This window comes from Calidris pugnax, unplaced genomic scaffold (assembly GCF_001431845.1).
Source record: "Calidris pugnax isolate Ruff unplaced genomic scaffold, ASM143184v1 scaffold32, whole genome shotgun sequence".
Classification (NCBI taxonomy): domain Eukaryota; kingdom Metazoa; phylum Chordata; class Aves; order Charadriiformes; family Scolopacidae; genus Calidris; species Calidris pugnax.
Genome location: NW_015090783.1, coordinates 1,506,895 through 1,531,116, shown reverse-complemented (window position 1 = coordinate 1,531,116; position 24,222 = coordinate 1,506,895). Strand labels below are relative to the sequence as shown.

Below are 24,222 nucleotides of genomic sequence, written 5' to 3'. Positions count from 1 at the left end.
AATTTCCTGTTCACGGAGGCAGGTATAAAGATGATAACACAGTTGACGTGCTTTTCCTCCTGTCAGCACTACTTAAATCTGGGGACGCAGCATGTTGTATTGTTACTCCCTCAAGTGCTTAAATAGAGAAGCAGGTTATCTCTCAGCCTAGAAAACATGAAGAGTCAAGGGACCAAATGAACTGTTAAACAAGAGCTGATACTCAGAAGCACGGTATTAATCAGGTGAACTAATGACCCACTCCCACAGTTGGTTTTTCACCAGCTGGCTGCAGTGCTGTCTTCCCATGGTCTTGTGGGTGTCACTCCGCAGGGAAGCGTCGCAGCTCTGCGTGGGGTCCTTGCCTCGGGTAGAAACGGAGCAGCCATCCCAGCCCCACTGGGTGCCGGGGGCCGGTGCACGGGCTGGCCCAGGGGCAGAGCTGGGGTGAGATTGGGTGCTCTGCATTCCCAGGGTTAGGGGTGAGAATCGGCATCACGTTACGGAAGACACACACACAGAGCAAGTGAAGTTTCATTAATAAAAAATATTAATTGAAACATGATCCGTTATAATTTCAAAAGCCATCTTGGGTCACAGGTATGTATTGGGCTAAACTTGGGAGGAAGTGGGAAGGGACAATTAATTTGACTGCACTTTTCTAGGGCTTTGCTTTTATAGCACATAATAGAAACCCTGCTTCTTCTCTAAGGCAAAGTGAAAGCCCTTGAAACCAGCTGAGTGTGGTTTCTTTACAGGAAGAATAAGCCAGAAGAACTGGGCAAAGAGTCACTGTGGCTGACTTCCACATTTTGCTGTTGGTGGGTTTTCTCTCTTTTTTTTTTTTTTTTTTTTTTTTGAATTTCCTTTTTGTTTTGCTGCCTTTTCCAAAATCGTGGGGGGTGGGAGGAGATCTCCGAGCAAAGCCACCTTCAGAGTGAAGCAATCATGGGCAGCCTTGAGGGGAGGGTGAAGCAGATCATGACACGATACACCCCAGTGTGGATTTGAGACTCCAATGAATAAGTAACCCAGGACCGTGTTCTTATCTCTCAGCTTTTTTTTTTTTTTCCTTTTGCATCCGGTTATTAATTTTGGCTGTCATCAAACATCGCCTGGGCCTCTGCTAAAACACCATCTGGATCAGCTAGTTCAATCTAAATAAAAAGAATACAAATCAGTTATGCAGTGTAATTGAAGAAGCTTAAGGTTTTATAGATATTGATTACTCGAGCATTAACAGAGAATCTCCCGTGTATCGGGACTTCACTTTGTATTGCAGCCTTTCAATTACTGGTTTTGAAATAGTGCTATGCTTTCCTAATTTTATCAGCACGTTGAACATCACTTTATCTCCTTGAAATAGCTCTGCATGGAGGGGTCTCATTCTCCTTTAAGCCCTTCTTAGACAAAACTGGCTTTGATTTGTAGCCTGTTGGGTCTCAGGTATTGTTTCAAAAGGTGAGTAATTGCAGTTGCCCAAGTGAGCATCAAAGATCACACGAAAGCAGGAGTCTGGAGTCACTGGTAACTGGATGCAGATTCTTGAGAGGGAAGTGCCAAAGCTCTGCCAGGAACTTGTCATCTCGCTCTGACCTGCTTTTTGTCCTGATGCTTTCTAGGGGATTCGTGTGTGTGGTGCTCTCCCAGGCAGAAGACATCCAGTCTTGTTCTCATTTATTTTATTACGCTCTCTGAAACCTTGGCTTCAATAATTATAACAGCAACTATCCCAAGTCTACCATGTTGTGTCTTTCCCTGTCTCAGCAGTTACGTTCAGATTCTGCCTTGATGTATCCCCATCACCCACGTACTGGATTCCTTCAAAGCCTGTGATAATCGCTCTCTAGTTTTCAGCAATTTTCCATCCTGTGCATCCCCACCCTTTGTTCCTTTTACCTGCTAATGAAGACACACAGCGATGTTTCTCCCATGTGGAAGCTCAGATCCTCACCGTTAACCTCTTGCCAGGCAAAAGCTGACTAGTCCATCTCTGGTTTTGGCAGTTTCTAACGTTCACTTTGTATCTACTTTTCTCTAACAGCTGCTCATGACAGTAATTTGGCAAAGGTTTATGAAAATCTGAAGTCAATTTTTCTCCTTTTATCTGTTACTTCCTTCATACTCTGAGATCGATAAATCTCTTCCAATGGCAAGTGCAATAAAGGCAGTGAAAGCTGATGCGTTCTTTTTGCTCATAGAGCAGAAGAGAACTGGGTCATAATTTGGTCTTCAGGGAGTTAAATAAACAGCCACACTTGAACATCCTGCTTTAGCGAAAGGGTAATTTATCCCAGGGCTGCTGGGCTGGGTTGTTGGAATCCGAGGCTGTTCTCACTGACCTTTGACAAACTTTCTAAGGTAAATATTTTTAGCTACAGAAGTACTGGGCCTTTCACTTTTTTTTTTTTTTTTTCTAAAATTGAGATTGTTTTTCCCTGGTGAGTGTTTGGTATTTATTATTCTGCACTGCCGTGGGTGTGCCTAGTACTTACACGATTAGCTGGCTTGTCAAAAACGTCTGTGCTCAAAGGGCCTTTGCCATAGAAATCAGATTTGAAAAAATAAGGGAAGCAAAGATGTAACAGCCGTGAGCTTCGGTAGCCTGTGGGTGCCCAATATCATCTGCAATAGCTGTGTCCCAGGAGCAGAGGAGGAAGGTTTACCTGCCACGGGGCCGTGCTGTTCCCCGTGTTATTGGAATAAAGCAGGTTGCTGTGGTTGTCCAGCGCGGTTCTGCTCGGCCCTAAGCAAAGGAGCCTCCCCATCTGCTCTGCACGTCCCTCTGCCCTGTTGGGCATGGCCAGCCCCTAACTTGGGGTACCAGGGTAAAGGAAATAACTGATATTAGCCCTGCAGCTGCTCGCGTTTCGGTAAGGTCTAGTCGCCTTTAGCAGCTTGGTGAAATCATTTTGTTTTGACGCAAATCCCACTATTGTCTCTGCCTCTATTGTCCCTGTTTCCTTTGTGCTGCTCCAGGTCTCTAAGCAGTTTTGGTGCATGAGAACGGCATTTTTTCAGCTGTAGGCAATTGGGAGGTTCCAGCTGTTGCTGGACAGGCCCTTTGTCCCTAAGGGGTTGTTTAGGACAGTGTTGGCCAAAAGACTGAACACACACCCCATGAGCTGGAAAACCTATGGGGATAATCACTTGAAGAGTGAAATGGTACCTGGAGAGCTGCCCTGAGCGCTGATGAATGCAAACATCACTAGCAAAACCAAAATTCCCAAACAATTACCTTTGGGATTGGATACTGAGGAGGGGCAGGAGCTTCGGCTCTGCCAAAGTCAATCAGAATTCCACACTTTGGTATATCTGCTGCCCAGATACCTTCAAACAGTTGTCCCTTGTCCAAGTAGAAAAATTTCCCTGGGCCATGCTTCTTTCCATCTTTCCAACCTCCTTCGTACCGATTTTTGTTTGCTGCAATTAAATACACAAACAGACCATGAAATTCGCACTGTTTCATTTAGGGGCTACAAACAAAACCAATCAACACAGCAAACCGACAGGAAAGGAGATAATCTGTTTGGCTCCTCTTAGTAATTTGGAGGGGGCTGTGGCACAGGGTGGTGTTTTGCTTTCGTGATGCTCCATTTGCTGAGCCGCAGAGGGAGAAAAGTTTGCGGAAGAAGCCCACCCTTGCCCGCTTGGAACAAGAACTGCATTCACCTGCTTTGTTGTTCTCCTGGTGATACTCAATTTTTGCTGTTAAGCAGAGCGAGTGAGCCCAGGGTAAGACTAGTAGCTGAGTCACTCTTCACAACACGAAAAATTATAGGACACAAGTTTTGAATTTGTCACTGCAACAAATCATGAAGGATCTCTGGCTTGAAGAGGTTTGCTTGTCTGGGCAGGAACAGCAGCACTGTCTGATCATTGTCCAGTCAAAATAATCTTGATTTCAAATAATACTTGTAGTTATGTTTTTCCTCAATGAATTACAGAGCAAGACTTGCTGTGAGTTGTCTGAAAGGTTCAGGCAATTGGTTACAGACTGTTTTTCCAGCTGTACTGCGTCTCTTAGCGTTTTTCTGCAAGTCAAGAGAAGTTTTTTTGAGCTCTGTGCTACTCTCCAGGAATCACAAACAGGGAAAGCAGAGCTGCAAGGGGAAGAGAGCAGCCTCGTCCAGGGGTGCTGGTTGAGAAGGGGCATCATACCTACCATGCTGGGGATGGGATACATCCAGGCCACCCATCTCTCACTAGGAAAGTCCTCTGCTGTCCCCTTTTCCTACTTACAGTATTCCAAAACCAAAAAACATGGGGATTTCTGACCAAGTTTCTCAGTGGAAATATCTTTGGGTCTCAGCTGAACTCTGCCATTCTTCGTGGTAAAAGGTGGACAAAATACAAGGGCACCCAGCGTGGTGCCACAGAGATAGCTGGGGGTTGCCAGAGCTCCATAAGACAAGAGGTAAAAATCCAAAATGCTTCTGGAGAGTGTGGCTGCCGGGCATTTCAGGCAGGGTCTGGATTACAGGTTGGAGGTGGTTATCTTCAGCTTGCATCTGGTGGTGAGCTTATCTGCAACGCCAACCTGCCCTGCTCATTGATGGCAGCAGCTCAGCTTCTGCTCTCCAGCCATGAGCAACACATAAACCACCAAAATCACAGACCCGGCTGTGCGGAGGGGCCATCAAACGCCCTGGCTGCACCACAGCTCCCAGCTGCTCCCATCCACTCTCCACCTCAGAGGCTGCGTTGTTCACAGCCGACATCTTCTCTGCGGATGTCCAATGCTCCGGTTTAAAAGCCGCTCAGGAATGGGCTATAGCAGAGGCGGCAAATCAGCGCGGTGCTCCCGGGCACGCTGCCACTACAAGCAATTTAATCTTGAGCTGCAGCTCATCGTGACCTCCACTGAAGAACTCCTTTTCTTTCACCATTGCAAAGCTGCCGGCACGTGGGCACACTTCCAGCGGCTGAGCTGAATACATTAGGCTTGTGGGTATGAAATAATTGCCCTGGCTAATTTTAACCAAAAGGAATCCAGCTCGCAATCAGTAGCAGGCTACGCTGGAGGCAACTGGGCTCTGAAATGGTGCATCAGCCACAGCTCAGCCCTGAGGTGTCGTCAGTTTATAATGCTGAGGGTGACTTCAACGGGATCAAAGCAGATCAGTGGAAGGAGTGACCCCTGAAGTGGGTGCTGATTTCATCTGGATGAGCCATTGGGCCAAAGTGACTTGACAGTCTTCAGAGCACAGAGAATGGTTTGGGTTGGAGGGACCTTAAAGATCATTGAGTTCCAACTCCCCTGCCCTTAGCAGGGACACATCCCACCAGACCAGGTTGCTCAAAGCCCCATCCAGCCTGGCCTTGAACACCCCCAGGGATGGGGCATCCACAGGTTCTCTGGGCAACCTGTTCCAGTGTCTCACCACCCTTACATTGGAGAATTTCTTCCTAAAATGTAATCTAAATCTACCTTCTTTCAATTAAACCCCATACCCCTCATGCATGTGATGTGCAGTGAAGGTTGAGCTCATTCCTCCCAGCTGCTTTACTTAGCTAATTACTAACCTTGGGATCACTCTCAAGCTAAAAAAAAGAGATGAATACTAATATGGAGATAGTATTTCTTCAAATGTTTCTGGAATGCAGTGCTTTGTACTGCAAAGGACCGGGATTCTTGGCTTTGGGGAAAAATATGTTAAACTCCAACCAAAAAGAGGGGAAAAAATTCCAACTTTCTATTTTTATGCCAAGATTGCCCCCAACATTCCCAATCCGTGATGTGCTCAGTGTTATTTCTGGGAAGGGATCATGTACTAATGAAACCCCTGTGTTCACTCAACATCAGCCAGTGTCGGAAGTAAGAGAGGGGATGGAGTGAACTCTAAAAGAAAACTTCTCTCTTTTTTTTCTGTGCTGGAAACTGGACTCCTCTTTGGTATGCAGCAGTTAGAAAGTATGTCTGGCAAAGTGCCTGGCTTGAAAAGAGAGATTTGCTCTTCTCTGACCCAACAGTATATTATCTCTAACCCTATCCATCCCAGTCATTTAAATGTAAATCACAGCAAAAATAAGCTTTCTTGCGTGTGGGCTTGAGCAGTGCAACGCTGGCCCTTGCACAGCCTGTGCTGCCTCCAGCCCCAAACCAGGAGTGGGGGGCAACACAGGGGAGCAGCCACAACCCTGAGGCAAGGCTGCAGCAGGAGATGTGATGTAGCATCCAAAAATCTGGACGGTACGAGAGATCCAGAGATCAGCACACCACCAAATAACTTGAAGGGGTCAGGCAGATGCATTGGGTGAGGGTGGCTGGTACTTACGCAGCCGCAACATCCCCTGCCCGCCAGGCCTGTCCTCCAGCCACTGCCCCTCGTAGATGGATCCATCCTGGTAGTACATCCGTCCCCAGCCGCTCCGCAGCCCAGCGCTCCACTCGCCCTCGTAGCGCTCCGCACCAGGGTAAAACGTCACCCCGTAGCCCTGCAGGGCAGCACAGAGATGGCCAGTTAGGAGTCTTCGGATTGAAAGGGGTCAGTGTTCAGTTTTGGGATACTATCTTGATAGCTATTCCTTTGCTTAGTGCTCTTACACATGGCTGCTGGCAGCCCAGCTCGCTGGCCACTCACATGTTGAAGGAAACGAGAGGTGATGGTAAGGGATTTTTTTTGGCAAATTATTTTATTCCCACAGCAAAACGTTAGGTTTGTGTCTCAGTGTGTTATTACCAGCACAATCACTGCTAATATTTAGGTAAAAGTGGGTTTTACTAGTATATAAAGCTGCCTGGGGATAGGCAGCGTAAACAAGACCTGTCTCTCAACACAGGGATTTTATGCCTTTCAACCCTGACAATGCTTCCTGCAGCCCAGAGTGTCCCAGGCTGGGCAACTCCTTCCCTCATCCCTGAGCAGACTGAAGGTCTTTAAGTGATGCTGATGATGGAAACGGTTTTGCCTTTTCTTCCATCCATATCCCCAAAGAGGCAATGTCCTAAACAGCCCCTTGGCCTTGCTTCCTTCCTCCTTCACAAGAAATTAAAGCCAGCCTGGGAGGCTACCTGCGGTGAGAGCGGCAGGCACAGGCAGCGATGCCACACGTGCCTCCCCGCAGCCGGGCGCTGGGCCAGGCTCCCAGGGCAACAGGCATCACCCCGACGGGGCAGGAGAGCTCTGACACTGAGCAGTCTCTGCTCTTTGCTTTCTCCTCAGGCTCAATGCCACTGGTGGGTTTGGTTGGTGAATTTATGAATTAAAACCACTGGGTGTGCCCAAACTGGAGACCCCAAGGAGATGTTTGTCTTACATGTTTGTTTGCCATTAAGAGAAGTCCAGAGCTACCCCCTGTACCAGGGAGTGATAACCAGTAAGAAATATTTACATATTCCTAATGAGTTTTCCCATAGGAATAAAGCATTAATTTATCTCTGCGCAAAAAAAATAAAATCAGTTCTAGAAAGAATTTATTTTTCTGAGCATTAATTTTACTAAACTGCATGGATGTAAAAGGGAGAATTTTGTAGAAGCAAAAAACAACCCTAGTAATATTCAGATGTCACATAAATCTTTCACCAGAGCTCAATCATCCTCAAAAAATGGGAGGGGAATCTCCCTCCAAGACACTGGAGCCATAGAGCCACATGCCAATTAGAAGCGTAAGAGGCTATTAATTTAAGAGCAGACACAAAGACAAACACAAGGTTTCCATTGGCAGATGAGAAAATGTTCCTACAAGGATTTTGCACATAAGATTGCAGTCATTTTTACCAGATGACTTCCTCATTATGTTTCCTTTAGAAAAAACAAGTGATTTATGTGACAGGCTTAATTTCCAAAAGAACCCATGTTATTTGTCTAATGCACTGTAAAACTCCCAGAAGAAGGTACGTTTTCCTGCAGTGCTTATAATGCGGGTTCCTCCAACCTCTTCAAGGATGAGAGGAATTAAAGGGATGGGTGGGGAAGATTAAGACACAGGATACAAAACCTCTCGTCCCACGTGGCTGAGCTGCAGGTGAGTCCCAGCAGTGATCACTGCTCTGTGGCAGCTGGTGGGAGGTTGGGGCCATAGCCCGGTCACCAGCACATGGGTGGGATGGGTCCCTCTCCAGAGGGGATATGGTGGGTAATGGGGTGCTCTCAGCCACACTTGGCTTTTTAAGAACGATGGATTTTTACTCTTGTAGCTTCCTGGGTTTTCTGTAGGTTCAAATTAAGATCTAAAGAGAGCCCAAGCCTGAAGGAAGGTTTGTTCCCCTAGCTTCTGCCCAATGTCACACTGCTGCTTCCCTTCCGAGGGTCGTGGGACATGGTGCAGCTCCTGCATCTGACGTGGAGAGGCAAGTAATACTAGGAGAAGTGACATGGGGAGAGCAGGAGATGGCTTAAACACTAGAGCTTTTGCTCTTGCTTTCATTTTCTTGTTCCACATATTTGTTTCCCCAAAACCCTTCAATTCAGCCTCAGTATTTGTAAAATAAGTATTTCAAGTTATCTTTCTGCATGTGTGCACCCAACACTTCCCCACATTTTGGGGAACACTGCCTTGCCTCCAGCAGGTGCAGGAAATCTCACTTACGCATTTCATGTCGTTTTTCCACCAGCCTGCGTACACCTTCTTGTATTCCTTGGTTACAGGGTCAAGAATGCTGTATGAGCCATAACCATCCCGCTTTCCAAACTTCCAGTCACCGCTGTAAATAGCTCCGGCCTGTTTCCATACCTGGATGCCTTTACCTGTTTAACAAACAAGAGGGATTTCAGGGAGGCCATCGTGGTTGTTAGGAGAAGGATTTACAGGGCTGCCTACCTACGGCTCCATCCCAGGCGAGGCGGCGCTCCCTGCACCGAGGCAGGTTTATGTCTGGGATTCAGTTTAGCTTCCCGAGTCGGATGCATCATTAATCTTGATCAGGGGCTTCCTGTGTGGCCTTTGCTGAATGCACTTAAATCTTTCCAAACCTTGGGTTACTGCTTGTAAACAAGCCTGTCCTGCTCCGGCTGCTCAGATCTTGGTCAGGGTCTTCTTCCCCTGCTCTGTCTCCTGCAGCACCCACCATGACTCGAGGACAAATTAATATTCCTGAAGCCAAGTCAGGAGCTGAGAGAGTGCCAGGGACTGCGCAGCCAGGGCACGTCCTGGTGTGTGGAGCTGACTGCAGTTTGCTGTGTTTGCAGAGGATTTTTACACATCTACTATCTAGATATTTCAGGTAATCGCCTCTGAGTGCATGCAAAAGCTCTTCAAGTTACCTATTAGAAATATTTCTGAGTACATTTTTGCATGACATAAATCAAAGACATATATATACACACACATACAGTCATACATGAATGAATGATCTTCCAGGAGCACATACAACTGCTGACCATTCCCTGCCCCTAGGAACTTTTCTAAAGACATTTAAATTGGTACTTTTTCTCAAAATGGTCTGTATTACCGTGTTTCAAGTTGTCCAGCCATTCTCCGATATAGTAATCCCCATTTACAGCATAGACCGTGTGTCTTAATCCACATTTCTGTGCTTTCCTGTCCCATTCACGCCAGCGAGGCTCTGGAGCCCTGGGGTATTTTACAATGGGCATATTGTTCGCAGCTGGAGAGGAAAATAAACGATTGTCACCAATAAATTAGAGAGAAATTACTACAGCAGGTACAGTCTATTTGTGAGCTATGTTTTAATAGGCACCCGAGTCAGTAACTGATGTCTCACTTTGGAGGGGTAAAACAAAGATATAACAAACAGAAGGTATCTAAAAATACTGAAGTACAAACCAGCACCATCTGAAAATAGGCTCGCAGCATAGCCTGGCCTGTTAGGAAATGTTAAATCGGTCTCAGCAGGTGGGGTCTGTGGTGGGCATTGGTCTCTGCACCTGCCAGAGGTCTTAGAGAGCACAGGGAAAGGCAGCCCCTTCTCCAGACAGTCGAAACCCTGCCAGGCTCCTTCTCAGGGCCGCTCCTCTGCCAGCTCTCCCCGAGGCTGGAGCAGTCACTTAAGCAAATTAGAAAATTATTTGTTTGCTAGGAAATATGTCAGGATGTTGGAAAACATTCACAAGACGGAGCGGGTCAGAGAGTTGGCTGGTGTCCCTGGTGTGCACCTGGAGCTTGGACACTTCATATGTCCAGCAGTAACAAAGCTCAGACTCCTTTACTGCTAAAAATATCAATCCTGAATGTGTCTTGTTAAAAGGGGTCAAAGCCACAACATTTCCATCTACCAGGAGGCTGTAGATCTGCCCAGGGCAGGACAAGCACTTGTAAGCCAAGCAAACTGCCAAAGAGGTGGCTTTTGAAGTGACCACAGGCTTTTAAGCATTAAGACCAGGCAGGGGATGACAGGCACAGCGGGGAGGTGATTCAAATGTCAGAGGTCTGGAGGGAAAGGCTCGGTGTTGGGGAAAAGCAGGGAGAAGGTGGTGTTTTGGCTGATCAATACAGAGAGGACAACAGCAGAGTAAGGCATGGTGGTGATTTCTGGGCATTGCCAGTGGAATGGCTTGCTGTTTGGTGCAGTGGGAATGCCAGCATGGATTCGGGTCTGAGAGTGCTCTCCTATAAACCATAAATAAATGCCGAAAGGTGGCTGTAGAAACAAAAAGCAAGTTTCTATGAATGCGGTTAACACCCAGGGCTTGGCTGAAGCCTGGCAGCACGGGACACTCTCTAATTTTGTCTCCTGGGCTCCCCCTTCTGTCCTGATCTGCTGGACGGAGACATATCTAGTGATTTTGCTGCATCTCCCTCCTCGGCAGAGCTCCGGTTCCTGCTGTGCTGCGCGATTTTGCTGCATCTCCCTCCTCGGCAGAGCAGAGCTCCGGTTCCTGCTGTGCTGCGGGTGCTGGGGAGCTGGGCATGGGGCAAAGCATGGAGCTTGGGATGGGAGGGGAAAGGAAGGTGCTTTGGGTCCTTGCTAGGGAATAAAAGGTAGATGTTATAACTAAGAAAATATAGTTAGCATTCATCCTCAGTTCTCCATGTAGCTGTGGGAAATGGTCATTCAACAGTTATTTGGGAGGATATCACTGCTAAAAAAAGTACAGCTGTGTCCATGAGCCTTCCTCCCCAAAACAGCTCCTTACCATGGGGCTGTGGGTGGGCGGGCACGGCCAGGGGAGCGCAGGCAGGGCTGGGGAGCGCAGGCAGGGCTGGGGAGCGCAGGAAGGGCTGGGGGACCTGCCTGGGCACTGCATTGTGAGCTCAGACCTGGGGAGGGGTAAGGGTTCCTGCCAGGCTGCCGTGGGAGGAGAGGGGCTGGGGAGTGGGTTCCCAGCTGGTCGCTCCCCCTTCAGCTGTCGAACTCGGGTACTTCCTCCACCAACCCCAAGGAGAGGTGGGAAGGTGAAGACCACCACGTTGTCAACTCTAGAAGCAGGTGTTTTGGGAAGGGTGTTGTCTATGAGGGTAGAGGAGAACTTGGCAGCTGGAGTCCCCTGGCCATGCTACCCCTTTGGGAACATCTTTCTTTGAGGACACCAAGGGCAGGATTTCTCCCTTGGTATCACAGAGTCTGCCTGCTGCAGATGATGTTTTTTCTGCAATGCAAACACAGGATACACCACAGCTGCTAAGTTTCTCCCTCACCTTTGGGGGCTGCGGCCCCCAGAGAGGGGGATCTTTCCAATATTTGCCAAGAGCTGGAGGGTTGCTGGCTCATCTCTCTTCTCCCCTTGCTGGGGGGAGCAGAAAAGCTGAGCTACAGCTACATGTACCCAACCCAACATGAGCCACAATCTCCAAGCACCTTGTGGCTGTGAAGGGATGTCTCCCCACTGTCCCCACCAGATGAGAGCATCACTGTCCCACCATCACATCTGACCACTTCTTTAGCTCAAAGCTTAGGGAGACACTGATGCCAGGTTTGTGTGATAATGCAGTTGGTATTTGCCGCCGTGGCTGGTTTTAGCCACCTCCTACAAGGGCATGGGGAGGGTGGCAGCAGGAGGCTGGCAGCAGGAGGCAGGCGGCGCAGAGCTGCTCTGGCTGCAGCCTCTCACAGCAGCTGCAGCTTTCAGTGCTGACGGCTAGAGGCTGCTGCTCCCATGCCTCTCCGCTGCTGCGCTTGGGAATGAGGATCTTAGAGAGTCCCAGAGACTCCAGACACTCGTCTGCGCTCTCACCTCGGAGCTTTGTCAGGTCTCTGGTAAAATGCAGCTTCAGTTGCCCTACAGGAAGCTCAGTTCTTCCCCTTGGGTCTACATAGGACTTCAGATCAATGCAATTTAGCTACAACTACAGTTTTTTTCCAGCTGTACATACTAACTTAATGAAAAGCAAGGTGGAAAATTCAAATGGCTGCAGAGAGGGGTCTGCTGATGGTGCCCAGCAGCACCCTGCCTGCCACTGCACCGCATCATGTTATGTGACCTCCAGAGCAGCTCTGCGGTCGCAGGAGCACCCTGCCTGACCGTCACCCAGCCCACAGGATGCCCTGGGTGAGTTCACCACTTGCATTGACCCTGCACCACACTACTGTCCCACACCAGGGTCCCTTTGCCAGCACCCTCTAGAGCAGCTAAGCCATTCACAGTCCCTCCTCGCCCCTGTGGCAATGGCTCCGAGCAGGATGCTCAGGGCACCTTTTGCTGCTCCTCCCCACCAAGAGCAGGGTGCCAGAGCAGCAATGGGAGCAGACGATGGGGAAAACCCATGTGCTTGGTTTGCAAAGCACCCCCAAGCTTGGCCCATGCCCTCCTGCTGCCCCCCACCCCGAGAAGCACGTCACGGACACCAACCTGTGCTAGGTGTAGGCTGGGTGCTGCTGGCTGCATCGTTAGGGTCGTCATAGCAACGCTGCCAAACTCCTGCGCAAAGGGTGACGGGAGCGTGGCCGGGAATGCTGCCAGAGAGCTGGAGGGCTGAGCGGCTGCAGGCAGAGAGGGATGCTGGTGGGATGGGGGCTCAACCCCACGCCCCCCGGTGAGCTCAAGGGATGGAGCCGGAGCTGGGCTCCTCCATGAAGCTGTCGAGCATATGTCATTCTCCAGAGCTAAGTGTCTTCGAGTTAAGGATTATCCAGCAGAATATAAAACGCTGATAAACAAGTGCTTCATGTTTGGTTTTCTTACACGTGCAGCAGCGGAAACCTGGAAATGAAAGCACTGATTACAGTACTGATAGGTAGCAAATAAATCAGGTGTAAGAAGGAGAAACTCCTGTGCATCCCCACCCTTTGTTCCTTTTACCTGCTAATGAAGACACACAGCGATGTTTCTCCCATGTGGAAGCTCAGATCCTCACCGTTAACCTCTTGCCAGGCAAAAGCTGACTAGTCCATCTCTGGTTTTGGCAGTTTCTAACGTTCACTTTGTATCTACTTTTCTCTAACAGCTGCTCATGACAGTAATTTGGCAAAGGTTTATGAAAATCTGAAGTCAATTTTTCTCCTTTTATCTGTTAGTTCCTTCATACTCTGAGATCGATAAATCTCTTCCAATGGCAAGTGCAATAAAGGCAGTGAAAGCTGATGCGTTCTTTTTGCTCATAGAGCAGAAGAGAACTGGGTCATAATTTGGTCTTCAGGGAGTTAAATAAACAGCCACACTTGAACATCCTGCTTTAGCGAAAGGGTAATTTATCCCAGGGCTGCTGGGCTGGGTTGTTGGAATCCGAGGCTGTTCTCACTGACCTTTGACAAACTTTCTAAGGTAAATATTTTTAGCTACAGAAGTACTGGGCCTTTCACTTTTTTTTTTTTTTTTTCTAAAATTGAGATTGTTTTTCCCTGGTGAGTGTTTGGTATTTATTATTCTGCACTGCCGTGGGTGTGCCTAGTACTTACACGATTAGCTGGCTTGTCAAAAACGTCTGTGCTCAAAGGGCCTTTGCCATAGAAATCAGATTTGAAAAAATAAGGGAAGCAAAGATGTAACAGCCGTGAGCTTCGGTAGCCTGTGGGTGCCCAATATCATCTGCAATAGCTGTGTCCCAGGAGCAGAGGAGGAAGGTTTACCTGCCACGGGGCCGTGCTGTTCCCCGTGTTATTGGAATAAAGCAGGTTGCTGTGGTTGTCCAGCGCGGTTCTGCTCGGCCCTAAGCAAAGGAGCCTCCCCATCTGCTCTGCACGTCCCTCTGCCCTGTTGGGCATGGCCAGCCCCTAACTTGGGGTACCAGGGTAAAGGAAATAACTGATATTAGCCCTGCAGCTGCTCGCGTTTCGGTAAGGTCTAGTCGCCTTTAGCAGCTTGGTGAAATCATTTTGTTTTGACGCAAATCCCACTATTGTCTCTGCCTCTATTGTCCCTGTTTCCTTTGTGCTGCTCCAGGTCTCTAAGCAGTTTTGGTGCATGAGAACGGCATTTTTTCAGCTGTAGGCAATTGGGAGGTTCCAGCTGTTGCTGGACAGGCCCTTTGTCCCTAAGGGGTTGTTTAGGACAGTGTTGGCCAAAAGACTGAGCACACACCCCATGAGCTGGAAAACCTATGGGGATAATCACTTGAAGAGTGAAATGGTACCTGGAGAGCTGCCCTGAGCGCTGATGAATGCAAACATCACTAGCAAAACCAAAATTCCCAAACAATTACCTTTGGGATTGGATACTGAGGAGGGGCAGGAGCTTCGGCTCTGCCAAAGTCAATCAGAATTCCACACTTTGGTATATCTGCTGCCCAGATACCTTCAAACAGTTGTCCCTTGTCCAAGTAGAAAAATTTCCCTGGGCCATGCTTCTTTCCATCTTTCCAACCTCCTTCGTACCGATTTTTGTTTGCTGCAATTAAATACACAAACAGACCATGAAATTCGCACTGTTTCATTTAGGGGCTACAAACAAAACCAATCAACACAGCAAACCGACAGGAAAGGAGATAATCTGTTTGGCTCCTCTTAGTAATTTGGAGGGGGCTGTGGCACAGGGTGTTGTTTTGCTTTCGTGATGCTCCATTTGCTGAGCCGCAGAGGGAGAAAAGTTTGCGGAAGAAGCCCACCCTTGCCCGCTTGGAACAAGAACTGCATTCACCTGCTTTGTTGTTCTCCTGGTGATACTCAATTTTTGCTGTTAAGCAGAGCGAGTGAGCCCAGGGTAAGACTAGTAGCTGAGTCACTCTTCACAACACGAAAAATTATAGGACACAAGTTTTGAATTTGTCACTGCAACAAATCATGAAGGATCTCTGGCTTGAAGAGGTTTGCTTGTCTGGGCAGGAACAGCAGCACTGTCTGATCATTGTCCAGTCAAAATAATCTTGATTTCAAATAATACTTGTAGTTATGTTTTTCCTCAATGAATTACAGAGCAAGACTTGCTGTGAGTTGTCTGAAAGGTTCAGGCAATTGGTTACAGACTGTTTTTCCAGCTGTACTGCGTCTCTTAGCGTTTTTCTGCAAGTCAAGAGAAGTTTTTTTGAGCTCTGTGCTACTCTCCAGGAATCACAAACAGGGAAAGCAGAGCTGCAAGGGGAAGAGAGCAGCCTCGTCCAGGGGTGCTGGTTGAGAAGGGGCATCATACCTACCATGCTGGGGATGGGATACATCCAGGCCACCCATCTCTCACTAGGAAAGTCCTCTGCTGTCCCCTTTTCCTACTTACAGTATTCCAAAACCAAAAAACATGGGGATTTCTGACCAAGTTTCTCAGTGGAAATATCTTTGGGTCTCAGCTGAACTCTGCCATTCTTCGTGGTAAAAGGTGGACAAAATACAAGGGCACCCAGCGTGGTGTCACAGAGATAGCTGGGGGTTGCCAGAGCTCCATAAGACAAGAGGTAAAAATCCAAAATGCTTCTGGAGAGTGTGGCTGCCGGGCATTTCAGGCAGGGTCTGGATTACAGGTTGGAGGTGGTTATCTTCAGCTTGCATCTGGTGGTGAGCTTATCTGCAACGCCAACCTGCCCTGCTCATTGATGGCAGCAGCTCAGCTTCTGCTCTCCAGCCACCAGCAACACATAAACCACCAAAATCACAGACCCGGCTGTGCGGAGGGGCCATCAAACGCCCTGGCTGCACCACAGCTCCCAGCTGCTCCCATCCACTCTCCACCTCAGAGGCTGCGTTGTTCACAGCCGACATCTTCTCTGTGGATGTCCAATGCTCCGGTTTAAAAGCCGCTCAGGAATGGGCTATAGCAGAGGCGGCAAATCAGCGCGGTGCTCCCGGGCACGCTGCCACTACAAGCAATTTAATCTTGAGCTGCAGCTCATCGTGACCTCCACTGAAGAACTCCTTTTCTTTCACCATTGCAAAGCTGCCGGCACGTGGGCACACTTCCAGCGGCTGAGCTGAATACATTAGGCTTGTGGGTATGAAATAATTGCCCTGGCTAATTTTAACCAAAAGGAATCCAGCTCGCAATCAGTAGCAGGCTACGCTGGAGGCAACTGGGCTCTGAAATGGTGCATCAGCCACAGCTCAGCCCTGAGGTGTCGTCAGTTTATAATGCTGAGGGTGACTTCAACGGGATCAAAGCAGATCAGTGGAAGGAGTGACCCCTGAAGTGGGTGCTGATTTCATCTGGATGAGCCATTGGGCCAAAGTGACTTGACAGTCTTCAGAGCACAGAGAATGGTTTGGGTTGGAGGGACCTTAAAGATCATTGAGTTCCAACTCCCCTGCCCTTAGCAGGGACACATCCCACCAGACCAGGTTGCTCAAAGCCCCATCCAGCCTGGCCTTGAACACCCCCAGGGATGGGGCATCCACAGGTTCTCTGGGCAACCTGTTCCAGTGTCTCACCACCCTTACATTGGAGAATTTCTTCCTAAAATGTAATCTAAATCTACCTTCTTTCAATTAAACCCCATACCCCTCATGCATGTGATGTGCAGTGAAGGTTGAGCTCATTCCTCCCAGCTGCTTTACTTAGCTAATTACTAACCTTGGGATCACTCTCAAGCTAAAAAAAAGAGATGAATACTAATATGGAGATAGTATTTCTTCAAATGTTTCTGGAATGCAGTGCTTTGTACTGCAAAGGACCGGGATTCTTGGCTTTGGGGAAAAATATGTTAAACTCCAACCAAAAAGAGGGGAAAAAATTCCAACTTTCTATTTTTATGCCAAGATTGCCCCCAACATTCCCAATCCGTGATGTGCTCAGTGTTATTTCTGGGAAGGGATCATGTACTAATGAAACCCCTGTGTTCACTCAACATCAGCCAGTGTCGGAAGTAAGAGAGGGGATGGAGTGAACTCTAAAAGAAAACTTCTCTCTTTTTTTTCTGTGCTGGAAACTGGACTCCTCTTTGGTATGCAGCAGTTAGAAAGTATGTCTGGCAAAGTGCCTGGCTTGAAAAGAGAGATTTGCTCTTCTCTGACCCAACAGTATATTATCTCTAACCCTATCCATCCCAGTCATTTAAATGTAAATCACAGCAAAAATAAGCTTTCTTGCGTGTGGGCTTGAGCAGTGCAACGCTGGCCCTTGCACAGCCTGTGCTGCCTCCAGCCCCAAACCAGGAGTGGGGGGCAACACAGGGGAGCAGCCACAACCCTGAGGCAAGGCTGCAGCAGGAGATGTGATGTAGCATCCAAAAATCTGGACGGTACGAGAGATCCAGAGATCAGCACACCACCAAATAACTTGAAGGGGTCAGGCAGATGCATTGGGTGAGGGTGGCTGGTACTTACGCAGCCGCAACATCCCCTGCCCGCCAGGCCTGTCCTCCAGCCACTGCCCCTCGTAGATGGATCCATCCTGGTAGTACATCCGTCCCCAGCCGCTCCGCAGCCCAGCGCTCCACTCGCCCTCGTAGCGCTCCGCACCAGGGTAAAACGTCACCCCGTAGCCCTGCAGGGCAGCACAGAGATGGCCAGTTAGGAGTCTTCGGATTGAAAGGGGTCAGTGTTCAGTTTTGGGATACTATCTTGATAGCTATTCCTTTGCTTAGTGCTCTTACACATGGCTGCTGGCAGCCCAGCTCGCTGGCCACTCACATGTTGAAGGAAACGAGAGGTGATGGTAAGGGATTTTTTTTGGCAAATTATTTTATTCCCACAGCAAAACGTTAGGTTTGTGTCTCAGTGTGTTATTACCAGCACAATCACTGCTAATATTTAGGTAAAAGTGGGTTTTACTAGTATATAAAGCTGCCTGGGGATAGGCAGCGTAAACAAGACCTGTCTCTCAACACAGGGATTTTATGCCTTTCAACCCTGACAATGCTTCCTGCAGCCCAGAGTGTCCCAGGCTGGGCAACTCCTTCCCTCATCCCTGAGCAGACTGAAGGTCTTTAAGTGATGCTGATGATGGAAACGGTTTTGCCTTTTCTTCCATCCATATCCCCAAAGAGGCAATGTCCTAAACAGCCCCTTGGCCTTGCTTCCTTCCTCCTTCACAAGAAATTAAAGCCAGCCTGGGAGGCTACCTGCGGTGAGAGCGGCAGGCACAGGCAGCGATGCCACACGTGCCTCCCCGCAGCCGGGCGCTGGGCCAGGCTCCCAGGGCAACAGGCATCACCCCGACGGGGCAGGAGAGCTCTGACACTGAGCAGTCTCTGCTCTTTGCTTTCTCCTCAGGCTCAATGCCACTGGTGGGTTTGGTTGGTGAATTTATGAATTAAAACCACTGGGTGTGCCCAAACTGGAGACCCCAAGGAGATGTTTGTCTTACATGTTTGTTTGCCATTAAGAGAAGTCCAGAGCTACCCCCTGTACCAGGGAGTGATAACCAGTAAGAAATATTTACATATTCCTAATGAGTTTTCCCATAGGAATAAAGCATTAATTTATCTCTGCGCAAAAAAAATAAAATCAGTTCTAGAAAGAATTTATTTTTCTGAGCATTAATTTTACTAAACTGCATGGATGTAAAAGGGAGAATTTTGTAGAAGCAAAAAACAACCCTAGTAATATTCAGATGTCACATAAATCTTTCACCAGAGCTCAATCATCCTCAAAAAATGGGAGGGGAATCTCCCTCCAAGACACTGGAGCCATAGAGCCACATGCCAATTAGAAGCGTAAGAGGCTATTAATTTAAGAGCAGACACAAAGACAAACACAAGGTTTCCATTGGCAGATGAGAAAATGTTCCTACAAGGATTTTGCACATAAGATTGCAGTCATTTTTACCAGATGACTTCCTCATTATGTTTCCTTTAGAAAAAACAAGTGATTTATGTGACAGGCTTAATTTCCAAAAGAACCCATGTTATTTGTCTAATGCACTGTAAAACTCCCAGAAGAAGGTACGTTTTCCTGCAGTGCTTATAATGCGGGTTCCTCCAACCTCTTCAAGGATGAGAGGAATTAAAGGGATGGGTGGGGAAGATTAAGACACAGGATACAAAACCTCTCGTCCCACGTGGCTGAGCTGCAGGTGAGTCCCAGCAGTGATCACTGCTCTGTGGCAGCTGGTGGGAGGTTGGGGCCATAGCCCGGTCACCAGCACATGGGTGGGATGGGTCCCTCTCCAGAGGGGATATGGTGGGTAATGGGGTGCTCTAAGCCACACTTGGCTTTTTAAGAACGATGGATTTTTACTCTTGTAGCTTCCTGGGTTTTCTGTAGGTTCAAATTAAGATCTAAAGAGAGCCCAAGCCTGAAGGAAGGTTTGTTCCCCTAGCTTCTGCCCAATGTCACACTGCTGCTTCCCTTCCGAGGGTCGTGGGACATGGTGCAGCTCCTGCATCTGACGTGGAGAGGCAAGTAATACTAGGAGAAGTGACATGGGGAGAGCAGGAGATGGCTTAAACACTAGAGCTTTTGCTCTTGCTTTCATTTTCTTGTTCCACATATTTGTTTCCCCAAAACCCTTCAATTCAGCCTCAGTATTTGTAAAATAAGTATTTCAAGTTATCTTTCTGCATGTGTGCACCCAACACTTCCCCACATTTTGGGGAACACTGCCTTGCCTCCAGCAGGTGCAGGAAATCTCACTTACGCATTTCATGTCGTTTTTCCACCAGCCTGCGTACACCTTCTTGTATTCCTTGGTTACAGGGTCAAGAATGCTGTATGAGCCATAACCATCCCGCTTTCCAAACTTCCAGTCACCGCTGTAAATAGCTCCGGCCTGTTTCCATACCTGGATGCCTTTACCTGTTTAACAAACAAGAGGGATTTCAGGGAGGCCATCGTGGTTGTTAGGAGAAGGATTTACAGGGCTGCCTACCTACGGCTCCATCCCAGGCGAGGCGGCGCTCCCTGCACCCAGGCAGGTTTATGTCTGGGATTCAGTTTAGCTTCCCGAGTCGGATGCATCATTAATCTTGATCAGGGGCTTCCTGTGTGGCCTTTGCTGAATGCACTTAAATCTTTCCAAACCTTGGGTTACTGCTTGTAAACAAGCCTGTCCTGCTCCGGCTGCTCAGATCTTGGTCAGGGTCTTCTTCCCCTGCTCTGTCTCCTGCAGCACCCACCATGACTCGAGGACAAATTAATATTCCTGAAGCCAAGTCAGGAGCTGAGAGAGTGCCAGGGACTGCGCAGCCAGGGCACGTCCTGGTGTGTGGAGCTGACTGCAGTTTGCTGTGTTTGCAGAGGATTTTTACACATCTACTATCTAGATATTTCAGGTAATCGCCTCTGAGTGCATGCAAAAGCTCTTCAAGTTACCTATTAGAAATATTTCTGAGTACATTTTTGCATGACATAAATCAAAGACATATATATACACACACATACAGTCATACATGAATGAATGATCTTCCAGGAGCACATACAACTGCTGACCATTCCCTGCCCCTAGGAACTTTTCTAAAGACATTTAAATTGGTACTTTTTCTCAAAATGGTCTGTATTACCGTGTTTCAAGTTGTCCAGCCATTCTCCGATATAGTAATCCCCATTTACAGCATAGACCGTGTGTCTTAATCCACATTTCTGTGCTTTCCTGTCCCATTCACGCCAGCGAGGCTCTGGAGCCCTGGGGTATTTTACAATGGGCATATTGTTCGCAGCTGGAGAGGAAAATAAACGATTGTCACCAATAAATTAGAGAGAAATTACTACAGCAGGTACAGTCTATTTGTGAGCTATGTTTTAATAGGCACCCGAGTCAGTAACTGATGTCTCACTTTGGAGGGGTAAAACAAAGATATAACAAACAGAAGGTATCTAAAAATACTGAAGTACAAACCAGCACCATCTGAAAATAGGCTCGCAGCATAGCCTGGCCTGTTAGGAAATGTTAAATCGGTCTCAGCAGGTGGGGTCTGTGGTGGGCATTGGTCTCTGCACCTGCCAGAGGTCTTAGAGAGCACAGGGAAAGGCAGCCCCTTCTCCAGACAGTCGAAACCCTGCCAGGCTCCTTCTCAGGGCCGCTCCTCTGCCAGCTCTCCCCGAGGCTGGAGCAGTCACTTAAGCAAATTAGAAAATTATTTGTTTGCTAGGAAATATGTCAGGATGTTGGAAAACATTCACAAGACGGAGCGGGTCAGAGAGTTGGCTGGTGTCCCTGGTGTGCACCTGGAGCTTGGACACTTCATATGTCCAGCAGTAACATAGCTCAGACTCCTTTACTGCTAAAAATATCAATCCTGAATGTGTCTTGTTAAAAGGGGTCAAACCCACAACATTTCCATCTACCAGGAGGCTGTAGATCTGCCCAGGGCAGGACAAGCACTTGTAAGCCAAGCAAACTGCCAAAGAGGTGGCTTTTGAAGTGACCACAGGCTTTTAAGCATTAAGACCAGGCAGGGGATGACAGGCACAGCGGGGAGGTGATCTGGATGTCAGAGGTCTGGAGGGAAAGGCTCGGTGTTGGGGAAAAGCAGGGAGAAGGTGGTGTTTTGGCTGATCAATACAGAGAGGACAACAGCAGAGTAAGGCATGGTGGTGATTTCTGGGCATTGCCAGTGGAATGGCTTGCTGTTTGGTGCAGTGGGAATGCCAGCATGGATTCGGGTCTGAGAGTGCTCTCCTATAAACCATAAATAAATGCCGAAAGGTGGCTGTAGAAACAAAAAGCAAGTTTCTATGAATGCGGTTAACACCCAGGGCTTGGCTGAAGCCTGGCAGCACGGGACACTCTCTAATTTTGTCTCCTGGGCTCCCCCTTCTGTCCTGATCTGCTGGACGGAGACATATCTAGTGATTTTGCTGCATCTCCCTCCTCGGCAGAGCTCCGGTTCCTGCTGTGCTGCGCGTGCTGGGGAGCTGGGCATGGGGCAAAGCATGGAGCTTGGGATGGGAGGGGAAAGGAAGGTGCTTTGATTCCTTGCTAGGGAATAAAAGCTAGAAGGTATAACTAAGAAAATATAGTTAGCATTCATCCTCAGTTCTCCATGTAGCTGTGGGAAATGGTCATTCAACAGTTATTTGGGAGGATATCACTGCTAAAAAAAGTACAGCTGTGTCCATAAGCCTTCCTCCCCAAAACACAGCTGTGTTGTGTAGTGTGCTCCCCACACAGCTCCTTACCATGGGGCTGTGGGTGGGCGGGCACGGCCATCACTGCTAAAAAAAGTACAGCTGTGTCCATAAGCCTTCCTCCCCAAAACACAGCTGTGTTGTGTAGTGTGCTCCCCACACAGCTCCTTACCATGGGGCTGTGGGTGGGCGGGCACGGCCAGGGGAGCGCAGGCAGGGCTGGGGAGCGCAGGCAGGGCTGGGGGACCTGCCTGGGCACTGCATTGTGAGCTCAGACCCGGGGAGGGGTAAGGATTCCTGCCAGGCTGCCGTGGGAGGAGAGGGGCTGGGGAGTGGGTTCCCAGCTGGTCGCTCCCCCTTCAGCTGTCGAACTCGGGTACTTCCTCCACCAACCCCAAGGAGAGGTGGGAAGGTGAAGACCACCACGTTGTCAACTCTAGAAGCAGGTGTTTTGGGAAGGGTGTTGTCTATGAGGGTAGAGGAGAACTTGGCAGCTGGAGTCCCCTGGCCATGCTACCCCTTTGGGAACATCTTTCTTTGAGGACACCAAGGGCAGGATTTCTCCCTTGGTATCACAGAGTCTGCCTGCTGCAGATGATGTTTTTTCTGCAATGCAAACACAGGATACACCACAGCTGCTAAGTTTCTCCCTCACCTTTGGGGGCTGCGGCCCCCAGAGAGGGGGATCTTTCCAATATTTGCCAAGAGCTGGAGGGTTGCTGGCTCATCTCTCTTCTCCCCTTGCTGGGGGGAGCAGAAAAGCTGAGCTACAGCTACATGTACCCAACCCAACATGAGCCACAATCTCCAAGCACCTTGTGGCTGTGAAGGGATGTCTCCCCACTGTCCCCACCAGATGAGAGCATCACTGTCCCACCATCACATCTGACCACTTCTTTAGCTCAAAGCTTAGGGAGACACTGATGCCAGGTTTGTGTGATAATGCAGTTGGTATTTGCCGCCGTGGCTGGTTTTAGCCACCTCCTACAAGGGCATGGGGAGGGTGGCAGCAGGAGGCTGGCAGCAGGAGGCAGGCGGCGCAGAGCTGCTCTGGCTGCAGCCTCTCACAGCAGCTGCAGCTTTCAGTGCTGACGGCTAGAGGCTGCTGCTCCCATGCCTCTCCGCTGCTGCGCTTGGGAATGAGGATCTTAGAGAGTCCCAGAGACTCCAGACACTCGTCTGCGCTCTCACCTCGGAGCTTTGTCAGGTCTCTGGTAAAATGCAGCTTCAGTTGCCCTACAGGAAGCTCAGTTCTTCCCCTTGGGTCTACATAGGACTTCAGATCAATGCAATTTAGCTACAACTACAGTTTTTTTCCAGCTGTACATACTAACTTAATGAAAAGCAAGGTGGAAAATTCAAATGGCTGCAGAGAGGGGTCTGCTGATGGTGCCCAGCAGCACCCTGCCTGCCACTGCACCGCATCATGTTATGTGACCTCCAGAGCAGCTCTGCGGTCGCAGGAGCACCCTGCCTGACCGTCACCCAGCCCACAGGATGCCCTGGGTGAGTTCACCACTTGCATTGACCCTGCACCACACTACTGTCCCACACCAGGGTCCCTTTGCCAGCACCCTCTAGAGCAGCTAAGCCATTCACAGTCCCTCCTCGCCCCTGTGGCAATGGCTCCGAGCAGGATGCTCAGGGCACCTTTTGCTGCTCCTCCCCACCAAGAGCAGGGTGCCAGAGCAGCAATGGGAGCAGACGATGGGGAAAACCCATGTGCTTGGTTTGCAAAGCACCCCCAAGCTTGGCCCATGCCCTCCTGCTGCCCCCCACCCCGAGAAGCACGTCACGGACACCAACCTGTGCTAGGTGTAGGCTGGGTGCTGCTGGCTGCATCGTTAGGGTCGTCATAGCAACGCTGCCAAACTCCTGCGCAAAGGGTGACGGGAGCGTGGCCGGGAATGCTGCCAGAGAGCTGGAGGGCTGAGCGGCTGCAGGCAGAGAGGGATGCTGGTGGGATGGGGGCTCAACCCCACGCCCCCCGGTGAGCTCAAGGGATGGAGCCGGAGCTGGGCTCCTCCATGAAGCTGTCG

At 49.1% G+C, this 24,222-nt stretch overlaps 2 protein-coding genes across 2 annotated transcripts; both read right to left on the bottom strand.

Moving 5' to 3' along the window:
• Positions 1 to 7: 7 nt before the first annotated feature.
• On the bottom strand, positions 8 to 12,895 carry LOC106900545 (MORN repeat-containing protein 3-like). The gene is made up of 6 exons (XM_014962639.1): positions 12,672 to 12,895; positions 9,374 to 9,529; positions 8,512 to 8,669; positions 6,258 to 6,417; positions 3,218 to 3,402; positions 8 to 1,136 (listed from the first exon to the last, which is right to left on the bottom strand). The coding sequence occupies exons 2-6, from the start codon at positions 9,516 to 9,518 to the stop codon at positions 1,068 to 1,070; spliced, it is 717 nt and encodes a 238-aa protein (XP_014818125.1). The 5' UTR covers positions 9,519 to 9,529; positions 12,672 to 12,895; the 3' UTR covers positions 8 to 1,067.
• On the bottom strand, positions 10,904 to 24,222 carry LOC106899246 (MORN repeat-containing protein 3-like). The gene is made up of 7 exons (XM_014960993.1): positions 23,990 to 24,222; positions 20,617 to 20,772; positions 19,755 to 19,912; positions 17,501 to 17,660; positions 14,461 to 14,645; positions 11,521 to 11,609; positions 10,904 to 10,919 (listed from the first exon to the last, which is right to left on the bottom strand). The coding sequence occupies exons 2-7, from the start codon at positions 20,759 to 20,761 to the stop codon at positions 10,904 to 10,906; spliced, it is 753 nt and encodes a 250-aa protein (XP_014816479.1). The 5' UTR covers positions 20,762 to 20,772; positions 23,990 to 24,222.